Here is a 14,975-nt window from a genome sequence, read left to right as displayed (position 1 = left end):
TTCAGTCTATTGATTTTTTTGTAAAGTTTTTTCTGTTTAAAGAGGGATACCTCCTTTCTTGAAGAGATTCAAGATTCTCAATCTGGACAGGAAGTTGAAGGGATAGAGATATGGTTTCCTCCTCAGATTGATTTCTGATTCAGACTCAGGAGAGTTCAGTTTTTCACTTTCCTGTAGAGGTTTCTCTTTCTCTGAGATTATTTCTAGTGTGTGTCAATGTTTTCAGTGACAGAACACTGTTATTTCAGAGTCCCTAAGAAAATACTATGAGCTGTTACAAAAGGAATTTCTAGAACATGTTCCCATGTTTCCAATTCTGGGAAGATAATTGACAAGTATGAGCAAAAAAGCGTATGCTTCTGCAGCTCTGATTTTCAAAATTTTGAACTGTCAGGCTAATATGTTAAGGTTTTAATTGTGAAAGCATGATGAATGTTTTGTCTACAGTTTCTTCTTGTGGGGAGAAATCTGCTTTAAATTATTTAATTTCTTCTACTGTTCAAGTCTCTACTCATTGTAAACAAGTGTGTGCATGACTCTGTTCAAGGACTACAGTCACTGAAACGTTTTATGTAGGTTTGCACAGCTGTGTTCTCAGAAACTCCAGATAATGTTCAAAATGAGATTTTAAATTCTCATTTGGCTAGATATTTAGTTCATGTGCCCTCTGCTGCAGGGGTGATGAAAGGGGTAAGCTGGTGCAAGGAATCTGTAAAATTTTTCAGCTCCCACTTTTAAAATTTTCCATGGGATTCTGTAATTCCTCATCCAATTTTAGTAACAAAAAAGTCTCAACAAAATGCATGTAAACAGACGTTTCAGACGAAATGTCATGGGGGTTCCAAAAAATTCTGGAAACTCTCACCCAAAACCAAGGTCAGTCTAATAAGTGAGAATGACTATTCTCCCTTCCTCCCTGGCAATCTTTTTTTTTTCCTCCAGAAAGTTTGAATATCCACTTTTCCCCTTGGCAACAGATAGCTTTACACAAATGGGTTCTGAATTCAGCAATGGCAGGAAATTTCTCCTTTCCAGGGGTAATTCCACATCCTCTAGACCAGTTTCCGCCAGTCTTTCATCATATGCTGTCCCAGGAAGTATGACAGAACTAGTTCCCTCTTCTCAGGTGGGAAAGTGATTTTATTCAAGAAGAATATGCTGGAGACCAGTTCTGGATTTTTCTTTCTTAAGCCTGTCTGTGATAGTGCCCAAATTCTAAATGATGTCACTTCATAACCTGTTACCTATTCTTCCTCATTCAAGCTTCCTGGTAACATTAGATTTAAATGATGCTTATTATCAAACATTCCTATTCATTCAGACTTTAAGGGAGTTTAAGGTTTTGTGTGCATAAATCAAATCATCAGTTCTCTGCCTTACCCTTTGGACTATCTACAGCACCAAGAGCATCTATCTCTAATCATGGCTCATTCCAGGCTACAGGGTATCCACATTCTTCCCTATCTATTCCAGGCTACAGGGCATCCACATTCTTCCCTATCTATTCCAGGCTACAGGGTATCCACATTTTTCCTTATCTAGACATCTTGCTTATCCTTGCAGAGTCCTTTTTCACGGTGTCAGGATTCTCCTTCTTGGATGAGAGATCTCTTACATAAGCTGGTATTCTAAAAGAACATTTAAAAAAGTCTTTCCTGACTCCTCCTCACAGGATTGTTTTTCTGGGATATCAGCTAGAGACCACACACACACGCACACACTTCAAAGAGCTTTTCTTCCACAGGAAAAAACAGATCAATATCTAGATCTATTTCTAGGGTTTTCCACTCAGACTTCATTCCCTGCAGGGGAATAAGTCAGGATTTTGGGTCACATGGAATCTGGGATTTTCACAATACTGGTTCCTATCATGTAGTTGAACTTTTACAAGTTAAAACCTCATATGGTCGAGTCCATAAGTTCAAATATGTAAAAGTTTGAGCGTTTGAATGGAAATCTCCATAAGCGGAGGTTTCCATTTTGTTCAATGGGGTGCGATCTCGGAGTTGGTATATTTAAGTAGTGGGGGGTGCAGGGTTGCTTTCCCTCCTGCTTAAAACATTTAATTTTTTTTCCATTTTTTTTTTAATCCATAGTCGAAGTTTTGTAACTTCGAACATAATGGTTCAAACATTACATGTTCGAAGTTATAAGACTTCGACTATTTGATATAGACCCTCACGATACTCCTAGTAAGACTCCGCATGAAAGATACGGTAGCATTTGAAGTCTCATTACTTTCAGCAACAACACTCCTTATCTTTTTAGATCCCAGTGCTGGGGGTTATCAGAAAATAAATCACTTGGTGGAGACAACAGATATCTCTAAATTCAGGTCTCCCCTTCTCCCTCCCTGTTCCAAAGCAGTCAGTCACCACAGATGTCTCAGACTTTGCCTGAGGAGTAGTTTCTGAAGGGATAAAAGTGCAAGGCGTGTGGGACACCGAAGAAAGACACAAGCACATGAATATCAAGGAGATGCTTGCTCTGATCAAGACACTCAACTCTCTCAACCATGTTTAATTCCTGGGACCTCTAAATTGTAACAAACAATAGAATGGTCATATGGTACATCTACAAGCAAGGGAGAACCAGGTTATACCCCCTCTGCAGACCAGCCATTTTAGCCTGGGATATAGCTTCACAGTACTCTCTCATTCCACAGTATCCTGCATTTCGTAAGAGCAAACTTTTGTGGCAGACAAGCTGAACAGGACAAGGGCAGACCCTCACAAATGGAAACTACATCAGGCAGTCTTCCAAGATTTGATCCATCTGTGGGGAGTTCCTCAAGTAGACCTTTTTTCTTCCTCTTTGAACCATCAACTGGAAGATTCTGCTCCAGGATTCCATACAAGACGACTTGGAAGACAGATGCCTTTTCCTTTCTTTTCCCTCAACAGGAATGTTCCTGTATGCTTTCCCACCCTTTTCACTAATATCCAGGGTACTTCTGAGCATTCAGAAGGAATACCGCAAGATTACTGTGGTGACTCCCTTCTGGCCCAGGGAACCATGGTTCCCTCTCTATTTGGAAATGGCCAGGGGTAATTATCACAATCTCCCTTACAGACTGGACCTACTCACACAAGAACAGCAGTGTCTGCTACACCCCAACACCAATCAACTTCAATCGACAGCCTGGATGATAGGGTCTTAACTCCTTTTAGGTACCCATTTATTGACAATGTGCAGCAGTTAATAATGGAGACAAGAAAGCCTGCTACTAAATAAAAATCATACATTAGCAAATGGAAAATATTTTCTTGTTGGTGCAAACAACATAACCAGCACCCATTTAGGGCTAGTTCGTCTCTGGTTTAACAATATTTGTGAGTTACTATCCTATGACCTTTCTTACTCCTCTATAAAGGTTTATTTATTGGTCATTTCAGCATGTCAGCCTATGGATCCTCCTCTTTCAATGCAATTTCATGTCAAAATGTTTCTGAAAGTTGTTTTCCAGTAACAGGCCTCCAAGAAAACTGGTGGCCCCTCTTTGGGATCCTAATTTTGTGCTTGAGAAGACAACACCTGCTCCATATGAACCAGTTAGCCTGGGTAACATGAGGTTCTTAACATGGAAAACAGTTATCTAATAGCTCTGACCTCCACAAGAAGGGTATCTGAGTTGCAATCTCTTATGGCGAGTCAACTCTGTATCATTTTCCACAGGGGCAGGTTTTCTTTTAGAACAATTGTTCACTTATTGTGAAGGTAAGAAGGGACAACAAATATCAACACAGACTATTTCCAAATGGTTGCCTAAGGCTATTACCTTTTGTTATTCTCACCATAACAAAACTATTCCAGGCAGGGTCAAGCCCCACTCTACCTGGGCCACGGCTTCATCTATGACTTTTTGGAAAGGGTTGGGTACAAGAACTTGTCCCCTGGTAAATATTTTTAGAAAGCAATATAGGCTTGATTCTTCCACTAGGTCTAGATAAGGCTTTTTAAGGACTATTCTCCAGGGGCTCCCTGACTTTTCCATCCACCTCCCAAATGTAGTAAGCCAGGGTAATAAACCCATATATCTAAGAATATTGAAGCAGTGAGCAGTATGATGTACTATGTTCATCATACTGCTCACTACAGCAGTGATCAGTATGGCGAACATAGTACAGTTGTGTAAGTATACTTCCAATTTGTTCTTCCTAGCATTGTCTTTTCAGAGCTTAGCCTCCTCCTCTCTACTGGCAGGAAAGCTCAGAAGGGCTTGACACCCAAACTTATCTTTTAGTCAACTCAGCTTGAGCTGCTTAACAGTTTTGGTGCATAGAAGGTGCCCAGAAGCTTTGGAAGCTGGACGGCTGTTATATCCTTGGCAGGCTATAACCCATATAGCTAAGGCTACTGCAGTAGTGATAATTTGAACATTTACTGTTATGTGAAGTTTACTTACATGACTGTACTTTTCAACCTTTCTCTTTGGTAACAAGTTTTTTTTCTGATTGATGCTATTGAAGTGTATTCCATCAATAATTCACATAGCAGTGGGATTTCCTTCTTCCTTTTCTACAGATTCCTCCTTTTTGCCAGATTTACTCTTTTTTTCCTTACAGTCTCCCAGCATCTGGTGGCCAAGAGGTTGATAGAAGCACTTCCTATGTCTCTGTTTGGAGAAAGATTTTTATTTTAATTTTTTTTCAAGTGCCAAAGTAACAGCCTTCTTGGACTCCAATCTTCTGATTCTCTGTTTTCTGTACCACTTATTCCTTTGATCCATACTCTAGACATTTTCTTAAGATGTGCTGTGTGTGGGTCACACTATAATTTCTCTGCCTTACCTTCTTATCCAGGGGTCATCACATTTGTCTTGCTTCCGAGATTCCCTACTGCAGGGTGCTAATTATTCACATTTTTCCTTATTTAGACTACTTTTTAATCTCTGCAGATTTTTTTCTTAATGTGTCAGAAACCTCTCTCTTGGGTAATGGATTTCCTGCACAGGCTGTGTTTCCAAGCCTCAGGAAGATTGGAGGTGGGCTGGCATAATGTTTAAGGTCTTTACCTCACAGATACAAGGTTAGATTCTGACCTCAGGTTACTGGCTAAGCTTTTGGCAGTCTGAAGACCGATAATCAAGCACTTACCTATGAAACTGCATTATTGTCATTCTAAGGGGGTGCAATATTTGTCAGCATTGATGATGATGGTCAGCACAGCATGCTGCTTTGTCAAGGATGGTCTGCATCTCTCCTCTCTAGACTTTAGAATATTAGTTAAAATACTGTCTTCCCCCATAGAGCCTTTTTAGGCAATGCTGAACTGAAACTACCCTCCAACATAGCAAATCACAACCAAGAAAATCTAAAGGTATTACTGCTCATGGCTAGGTGTCTAAACAAGAAACTCTACTCCCTGCAAGTTCTCCTCACCCTAGAGAATGTTGACATCTATGACGTCACTGAGACATGGATTAAAAATCGGAGAGCACACTAGCAGTACAAAGCTATAGTACCTTCCACACATTTAGACCAACTACTGCACAGACAGGGACTAAAGGTGGAGGTATCTTGACATACATCAAAAACAAGTATGCCTCAAGGCTGGTCAAACAGGACAATGCATTTGAGTTTCTCCGTGTTCAAATCACCATATGCAAAATCTCGTATCACTTCTTTGTAAGCTACAGGTCCCCTTTATGACCCAGGAAACCCATAACATGAAATTAAACTTATTGTAAATACTAACCATCCAACCCAATACCACATTCATGGGCCACTTTAATAACCCCACTATTAACTAGGTATCATATACAACACCAAACATGCAGGCAGAGATTCCTGTATTTTGTAAACACAAACTCCCTGGATCAGATGGTCAATATGCCGACCAGGTGTGTAAGGATACTGGATCTGATCCTCACTAATATGGGAGTGTGCTACACAACCCCCTAGTGAAATGTCTTTTCTGTTAAGGTCAGATCACAAAATGGTCCCCTTTGAAGTAAAAATAAAACCCAGAACCACAGCTAACCCTGGAAATGTTTAGGAACTTCTCCAGGGCTAACTTCCTACTATTAAGCGATAACCTGGCAAAATATCCTATATAACCATGTAAATAGCTGCACTGAGGCAGCTGTATCCACCAGGAAGAAGTACAGAACTAACTCCAAAAACAAGCCACCTTGGCGGAATTACATCGTCAAGAGGCTGTATAATAGAAGGAATACAATGAAGGCAGAAATTGGGAGGGCACTCAGTAGGATAAAAGCACTCTCATTAAACTAAACAAACTGCTCAGAGGATAATTAAAGTCTAGCAAAGCCAGATTAGAGGTCAATTTGGCTTCCCAGGACAAGGACAAACACAAAGCATTCTTTAAATATGTTTGCAACCTGAAAGGCAACACACAACTGTGTGCAGAGCTCATTGTTAATGGAGCCACCTATACGGAGTCAGAAAATCAAGCAAATCTACTGGCCAACAAAAGTCAGCTCTAATTTTACCCCTCTACCTCCCCTCAGGAAATGTCATCAAATATAATAGCCCCTACTATCACTAGGGAATAAGTCCTCAATACTCTCTCTAAGGCCAAGAACACTATCAATGGGCCTAGGCAATATGCCAGGATGTTTTCTAAAAAGCATGAAACATCACCTATTAGGCCCTCTGGAATTGCTATTTAACTGTAGCTTCCAAACAGGCTTTGTGCCTTACAAGTGGAGAATAACAGTCACCCCTCTGCACAAAGGTGGGCCATCTACAGAGCCTAACTAGAGACCCAGAAGTCTCACATGCAAAGTCACGGAAAGAATTGGCAGGGGAATGATCAATAATGAAATAGGAAACCTTTCAGACACTAGACCCAACCTAGAGTGGTTTCATCAAGGGCAGGTCATGACTACTTAATCTGGTGGACTTTTTGAGAAGGTCACCAAAGCAATGGGCGAAGGTAAAATGGTTCACACTTCCTACCTTATGTGACACAATACCCCACACTCAAGCACTGTTTCCAAATTCAAGAGATTACGTATAAACTTTTATGTCACTCGGTGTATAGCCAGCTGGCTCACAAACAGGATCCAGGAAGTGAGAGTTGGGGAGTCCTCCTCTACAAAAAGGTCAATGACAAGCAGAGTCCCTCAGGGATCAGTCCCAGGACCGCTCCTTTTCGGCATTTACTACTCTGAATTCAAAGGCAATGTCAAGGACCTCTGGCTGACTAAATATGCAGAAGATTGCAAATTAGGAGCAGTCATAGAATCCTCCACTGACAAATGTTCTCCATGAAGGGCTGACACAAATAACTGGTGTCAGAGCCATGGACTAAAACTAAATGCCAAGAAATGCATAATAGTGTCCTTTGGGAAGTCATCCACCCCAGGTTAACTATCATGTTCACAATACATCCCAAACAGCTGATCCTGTAGTGAGGGGCTTGGGGATATGCACAGACATTAATCTAGCCTTTGACCATCATGTGCCTACAGTAGTGAGGAAATCATTCTATGTTGTGCAACTTATAAACAAAGGTGAGGTACCTAGGTCCATGGAGGTCACTGATCCATTGTATTCAGCATTCATCACACCTATCATTGAGTATAATGCCCCATTTGTTATGTACAATAAAAGGAATGTCCACAGAGGTTCCTCACTAAAAGGATACATGGCATAAGTAACATGTCCTGTGCAGACTACCTCAAGGCGCTATCACTGTATTCAGTCTCCTACAGGCTGTTGAGGGGAGATCTATGCCTGGCACACATGGCATTGCCAGACCCCACTCTGATGGACCTCCTGCATATATGCAAAACAAACAGCACCAGAATTACCCATTCAGAAGACTTGAGCATTGTCTGCGATATAAACACGACATGCTGGAAAGACAGGTATTTATCCCTGACACTACCCTTTCTCTAGAACAGGCTCCCCCATCCATGTGAAGCAGAGTTCCTCCCTAACCCAATTCAAGTGCAACTTGGACAACTGGATGGGAAACAGGAAATTAATCTCTGGCTTGGCTTCTATGTCTCTAATAGACACGGGCACCCTATAAATAAATGGATCATCTCCCAGCCCCCTGCTTACACTTATGAAGGGTACGAGAACTTGTCAGAGATTTGGGATACATAGCTGCTTAAAAAGACTATTGTGTTTGTTAGCATAATACACACCTATACGCATATGAACTAAGGAGCAGATTCAGTCCATCTCCTCACAGCATTTTTTATGGGGTGATTGCTAGACACCTCAGTTTAAACAGCTTTTCTCTCCCAGATTAACATACATCTGCATTTGGATCTATTTTCTGTTTTTTTTTCACATAGACATCTGTCTCTGCATAGAAATTCCTCAGGATTTTGTGTATCAAGACATCTGTGATATTCATAATACCTTTTGCAAAACTCTGCATCAAAAAGATACAACGGCACCTGAAGGCTTTTAGGTCCAAGAATTATCATTATCCTTTTCCCTTTTAAATTCCAATTTTAGGACTTGTTCTAATGGATATTATATGCGGCAGACACAAAATAGCCCAAAATTCATGTCTTCCATTCTTCCCACTTGCTCCAGCAGTCAGTCACTACAGACATTTCTGAGTACTGCTTGGGGAGCAGTGGCTTTGGAAATAAAAATACAGGGTCTTTGATTCAAAGATAAACATGATGCGGTACATGTGCTGACAAGGGGGGACTTGTCTTTACAGACTAGCCATGTAGCCTGGGATATGGTTTTTCAGTAATAATCTCTCTCTACACGCATTTATCTTTCAGTCACAGCAGAAGTGTCTGGCAGACCAGCTAAGCAGGACCAGAACAAATCCTCCCTATTATAGGTTCACAGGTTCATACTAGGCTATCTGCCCAAGGGCATTTATAAGCCTAGCCCAGAGTTTTGCGGCTTTCGCCACCCCTTTAGTTTGAAGGATACTATGCCCATTATTTTGCTGTGCCTCTGTCAAGCAGTGACACTGAGGTAATCCCTGGGGTATATCTGCGATCTCCCATCCATTGGTCAAGATTTCTCTTGAACAAAGCCAGCGAGGTGCTCTGCCTCACATGTACCGGGATTTTGTTCCACAGCATAGGGAGTCTCTGGGTGATGAATCTGTCCCTCCAGCACGTCCTATTAATAACCGTGTCAAGGTTTAAGTCTCCCGCTCTTGTAGTTCTGAGGGATCTAGATTTTTTGAGGTGAAGCATGTTCATCAAATCCGGGTTGGACATGGCCTTGTATGTCAGGCACAGGTCACCTCTGAGCAAGCGGTAAGTGACTGAATAGAGCTGGAGTTCCTTCAGTCGGGCAGCATAAGACATATTTTTGAGACCCTTTATCCTTTTGGTGAGGAACTTTTGGGGCCTTTCCAGTTGCTGCAGGTGTCGGGTCAGATACATTCCAAATGGGGCATTGTACTCAATCATTGGTCTGATGAGTGATGAGTACAGGGGGACGATGACCTCCCTTGATCTAGAAGTGAATCCCTTCATGATCAGGTGGGCAATGTAGAAGGTCTTCCTAACTACTTTGGCAACGTGAGTGTCAAACGAAAGGTTACTGTCAACCTGGGTCCCCAGATCCCTGATAACCTCTTCTGTGCTTAGTGGATTGCCACCTATATGGTAGCTAGGGGTAACCTTGTTTTTCCCGAAGGGTATGACTATGCATTTTTTGGTGTTTAACTTTAGGCCATGGCTCTGGCACCAGTTATCCGTTTCTATAAGACCCTTCTGAAGGATATCTGTGTCAGATGTGTTCTCGACTATGGCGCCCAGTTTGCAGTCATCTGCAAACTTTGTCAGCCATAACCCTCCTGTGTTTGCTTGTACTTCTGAGAAGTAGATGCCGAACAAGAGTGGGCCCAGGACTGAGCCCTGCGGGACACCACTTGTGACAGGCTTTGAGTCTGACATGGCGCCAGCAACTCTGACCCTGTGGGTTCTGTCACTTAGCCAGTTTGCAACCCATCTTGTGACGTATGGGTTTACATTTAAGCTGATGAGTTTTTCAATGATACCTGAGTGGGGTATTGTGTCGAAAGCCTTTGCCAGGTCGAGGTAGGCTGTGTGGACTGCCTTTCTCTCATCAATGGCCTTGGTGACTGTTTCGAAAAAGTCAACCAAGTTTAAAAGGCATGATCTGCCTTTGACAAAGCCAAACTGGGTTGGATCCAAAGTCTGCAAGTCCCCTATGTCTTTATTTATGAGTTCCATTATGATCCTCTCCATAGCTTTGCAGATCAGGCTTGTCAAGCTGATGGGACGGTAATTTCCAGGGTCGGTGGAGGCACCGCCTTTGTGAAGTGGGACCACAGTTGCCGTATGCCACTCCTTGGGTACGTACCCTGAGGTGAGACTAAGATTAAACAGCTGTCCTAACTGCGGGTTTAATTCCTCATTGAGTTCGTGGAGCACACAACCGGGGACACCATCTGGTCTCCCATGGATGCTGTGTTTTTCGCCTTGGAGAGAGCAGTTCTCACCTGAGCGTTAGAGATGTTTGGGGGTCTACAATCCTCTGGTATAGATATCTCTCCTTTTGGGGGGGGGGGGGAGAAGTTTGCACTGAACCTGTCAGCCAGTATGTTGGCAATGTCTGTAGGTTCAGTGATTTTTACATCATTTTGAACTAATTCTGAGCATATCTGGGAGTTTCCTCCCAGGTTTCTAACATAGCTAAAGAAGGCCTTATGATTGTCTTTTGAGTCCTTAGCGACTTTTCTCTCAAAATTTGTCTTGAAATTTGCTATTGAAATGTAAACAGAGGGTCTTCCAAGATTTAATCTGTGGGAAACATAACTCTCAACTGTACAGATTTTCCCAGAATGTCCAGATTTTTGCCTCATATTTTTGGTCAGTTTTTCTTAAAATTGTGGTTTTCTGGAAATCAGTGGCGAATAAAGACTGAAGTTAGAAAATAATGACAGATATTTGAGTTTCAGACTTCATAACCTTCAGAAAATTCATGCTAATGCAAAACCTGTTATTCTATCATCTTTCTAAGTTCATAAGAGCAATATTTAAAAATTGTCCCTATTTTTGGGCCTTTGTCCCACTTTTGTTTATGGCTTTGTTTAGATTTCTTGCTCTAAGAGGTTGAGAGGTATGGTGGGAAACACCTCAAATAGATCATTTTGCTTTCCTCTCTAAACAACACATCTTTTCCATTAATTTCCACGGATCTTCTGAAGATTTACAAGGAATCACCAAAGAACATAGTGGTGACTCCCTTCTGGCCTAGGCAACATTCTTTCTCCCTTCTTATAGATATGGCCAGGGCAACTGCCAGAAACTTCCTCAAAGAGTGGATTTACTCACATGGCACCAAGGGTGTTTGCTACATCCCGAACATAAACAACTATAAATGACTACCTGGATTACCGGCATTATTACCTTTAATGCACCTCTTTATAAGGATATGCATCAGGTATTAATGGAGACAAGAAAATCTGCTACTCATTTATTAGTAAACAGAAAAGGTTGGCTTGTTGGTGCCAACAATAGAACCAGCACACTTTTTTGGATAGCGTCATCTGGTTTTACACTATTTGCATGAGTTACTATCCTATGGCTTGTCTTACTCTTCAGTCAAGGTTTATCAGTTTGCCATTTCAGCACGTCAGCCTATGGAGCCCCCTCTTTTAAAACACGCTCATATGTAAAGGTTTTTGAAAGGGGCATTTCTAAAAAGGCCTCATGAATTACAGGTGGCTCTTCCTTAGGTTATTATTATTGTCAGAATTTGTAACTCTTGCTCCATATGACCCAGCTAATCAGGTTGACTTGTGGTTCTCAAATTGGAATGTAATCTAATTTTTTGCTCTGAGCTCTGCAAGAAAAGTATCTGATTTGTTAGCACTTGGGGGAGGGGGGCAACCTCCTCTCATTTTCCACAAAGAAAAGGGTGATTTAAGTGATAAACCTTCTTTTATGCTTAACGTAGTTTCCAAGTCTACATTAAACTTAACTATGAATACATCTCCCTGCCTTCTTTCCTGAACCTAAAAGTAAGAAATTATGATACTTCTTGCCTTGGACATCGACAGACAACTCAGGTACTGTCTTGACAGAACACGATCTTTCGGAACTTGTTTTCAGTTTTTCTTTTCTTGTGAAGGTAAGAAATAAGGATGACTGCTGTCTCTTTAGCTTATTTCCAAATGGTTGTATCTAGCTTTACGTTTTGCTACTTCTACCACAACAAAACTATTTCCGCCAGAGTCATGGCTCAATCTCCAGGGCCTTGGCTTCTTCTGCAGCTTTTTGAAAAGGGTGAGATTCTAGAAGTTTCTAGAACCAACTACTTGGTCTTCTGAGTACAATAAATTAGATTTATTATTCAGGTTTATAACAGACTTTGCTAGGACCTTTCTCCAGAGGCTCTTGGATGTTTTTCATTCCTAACCCTCCTCCTTTTTTATCTAAGCTATGATAATTTACCCATACAGCGTAGGCTACTTTAGCACTGATCAGTATAAAGAATACAGTACAACTATGTACATACACTTGTCATAACAGCAGATGTTCAAATGATCATTGCTACAGTAGCTGCCCCCTCTATCTCCTTTGTCTATTGGACATGTATTTTTGTTTTCTTAGCATTGTCTTTGTCATGACTTTAGCCTCCATCTCTCTCTGCTCACATGAAAGCTCTGAAAGGCTTGGTTCTGAAACCTGACTTTTACTTATCTGAGCTCATGCTAAGGGTTTGGGAGTTGCCCTGATGCTTTGGAAGCTCTCCAGGTGTTATATCCTTAGCAGGATATATCCCATACAACTTAGGCTACTGCAACAATGATCATTCAAACATCTACTGTTATGGTAAGTTTATTTACACAACTGCACTTTCATCACATCCTTCGGAGTATCAGTTTAAACATACATTTAAGCATTTCTACAGTCTGACAGTCCAGATCTTGTATGAGTGTTATCAAATCATGCACCTGTAAGCTCTAATGATGGTACCTATATCTTATACAGCTGGTTAATTTCATAAGTGCCTAGTACCACTGTAGGCAACAACTTTTTTGTCATCTTTGTGGCTGGTTTATGAATCGAAGAAGAGAAATGTGTCAAAAGTGAGACAATAGATAATGGCTTCGTTGTATAGGCTTTTCTGCATCTGTTTCTCTTCCGTTTTTTTCCTCCCATTTTTAGTTCAGAAGTGTAAACAGACTTTATTTTTGCTTCTTTTTTGTTACCACTGGTATTTTTTTTTTTTATTTCTTTTGATTAAATACATAACTTGTAGCTTTATTACATTTAAATGCTCAGAGGTTTCAATATCATAGTCCATCCCCCAGAAAAACAAATATGAAGTTTCATGCACTGCATGTTTTCCGAAGTAGACTTTATATCACATGCCCTCCAAATGAAAAAATTTCTGTGTAGATTTCGTAAATCAAGGTATACTTTAACACGATAGGGAGGGGGAAGCTATAATTAGGTGTAATGGCCAATGAACACAGTTACAAAAGAAAAATGTAGCTGACATACTAATGGTTTTGAACTGGTAGAAAAAAATATGTACACACATGCCAGTGCTGTTTATATGAGAAACTCTTGCAAAAAATGATGTGCGCACATGCCGGTGCTGTTTATGTAAGAAACTCATGCCAGTACTTACATAAGCATAAATCACCACAGGCCTGTGATCAGGAATGAAATAGAAGAGAATGGCTGTAGCAATGAAATCCTGCCGAGTTAAGTCCAAATGCCATAGTTTACCATTACAGTGCCCCTCCCTTGAAGAAAAAGCCTACTAATGGCAGAACTTAAAAAATGGTATCTTCTAGAGGTAAGACAGTTAACAAAATAAAAGAAAACACAACACTCAGACAAATGAGATGAGTGACAAAAATTACGCAGTAAAAGGCTACCGATATCCCCACGAACATCAAACAGTAAAATGCTACTGGTCCAGTAACAAATGCTTTCCTTGTGTCCTAATGAATAATAAAACACTTTTTTTGTGTCCTCATGAATAGTAATTGAAATTTTACTGGCATGGCATCACAAAAATGTTGCTACACTAACAGTCCTAAGGCAAAGGAGCTTTTTACTTAAATAATTGTAGACATTCTCATTGAATTTTAACTGTAAGACTTAACACTCCATTATGTCCTTCTGTATACTTAGGTCTATTTCCTGCCAATGGTACTACAAACGTCTCGTAATATGCAGACTCATAACCAGGCTTGGTCTGCCTTACTACTGTCAGTAACAAACATGTTGAGCATGACTAGACCCAGGAAAGTTCTTCAGGGGGCTGCTTTCAATCTCCTTTGCTTCACCACAGTCAACTTTTGATGACTAAATTCTGTAACCTTGCCAAATACCACACAGTACAAATTCAAATGTTATGCTTTGTTTGAGTAACATGAAAGAGCAACATTAAACTTTGTGTGTCACTTAAGTTGCCTGTCAAGCTGACATATCTTTTCCAAAAGGACAAGTCACTTGTCTTTTAGCCTCAGGAGCCCAATTTTGTTGAAAAATAAATACTTCTAAAATGACTAACTTCTGTCTATGGCGCCACGGTGCTCAGATGTGAAGCCAGAGAAACCTTGTGTGTGAGCATGCATGTATGGGAACATGACACATCATTAATGGGTCTTAACTGTACATGTATTGTGAAATATTATTACAGCTAGCTTATGTCTGGGTCTCATCCTTACCCACCAGTGCACCACAAATCACCACCTTTTTGTAACATGTTGCCACAATAAGTCAGCATCAAGGATGGCCAAAAGACTAAAAACTGTCAAAAGAGGAATACTGAAATTTCATAAACAGAACAATCTAAAACACAATTTCTGATGAGTAATAAAAATGATAATGGTCATACCTTGTATAAAGTTGCTAAATAATGTTTAGTTTTAATAAGGAAAGGCTGATTCACACCTGGGTGGTCCAAATCATGTGTAGCAGCTGCTAACAAACCCAGCAACACATCCCACTGAGTCATGGACCTGGCAAGCTTGAAAAGCAAAAGAAATAAATAAAAAACAAATACTACTAATAATTTAGT

At 40.7% G+C, this 14,975-nt stretch overlaps 1 protein-coding gene across 1 annotated transcript in view; it reads right to left on the bottom strand.

Moving 5' to 3' along the window:
• PDE7A (phosphodiesterase 7A) overlaps positions 1 to 14,975 on the bottom strand; it is a 1,297,734-nt gene that overhangs the window by 667,998 nt on the left and 614,761 nt on the right. The window contains exon 6 of the mRNA XM_044065847.1: positions 14,793 to 14,924. Within this exon, the coding sequence (XP_043921782.1) occupies positions 14,793 to 14,924 (132 nt within the window). The remainder of the gene's footprint in view (positions 1 to 14,792; positions 14,925 to 14,975) is intronic.

The sequence above is a fragment of the Protopterus annectens genome, chromosome 3.part0 (genome assembly GCF_019279795.1).
Source record: "Protopterus annectens isolate FY-2018-M chromosome 3.part0, PAN1.0, whole genome shotgun sequence".
Taxonomy (NCBI): Eukaryota; Metazoa; Chordata; order Ceratodontiformes; family Protopteridae; genus Protopterus; species Protopterus annectens.
This window is presented reverse-complemented; position numbering and strand designations above follow the sequence as displayed.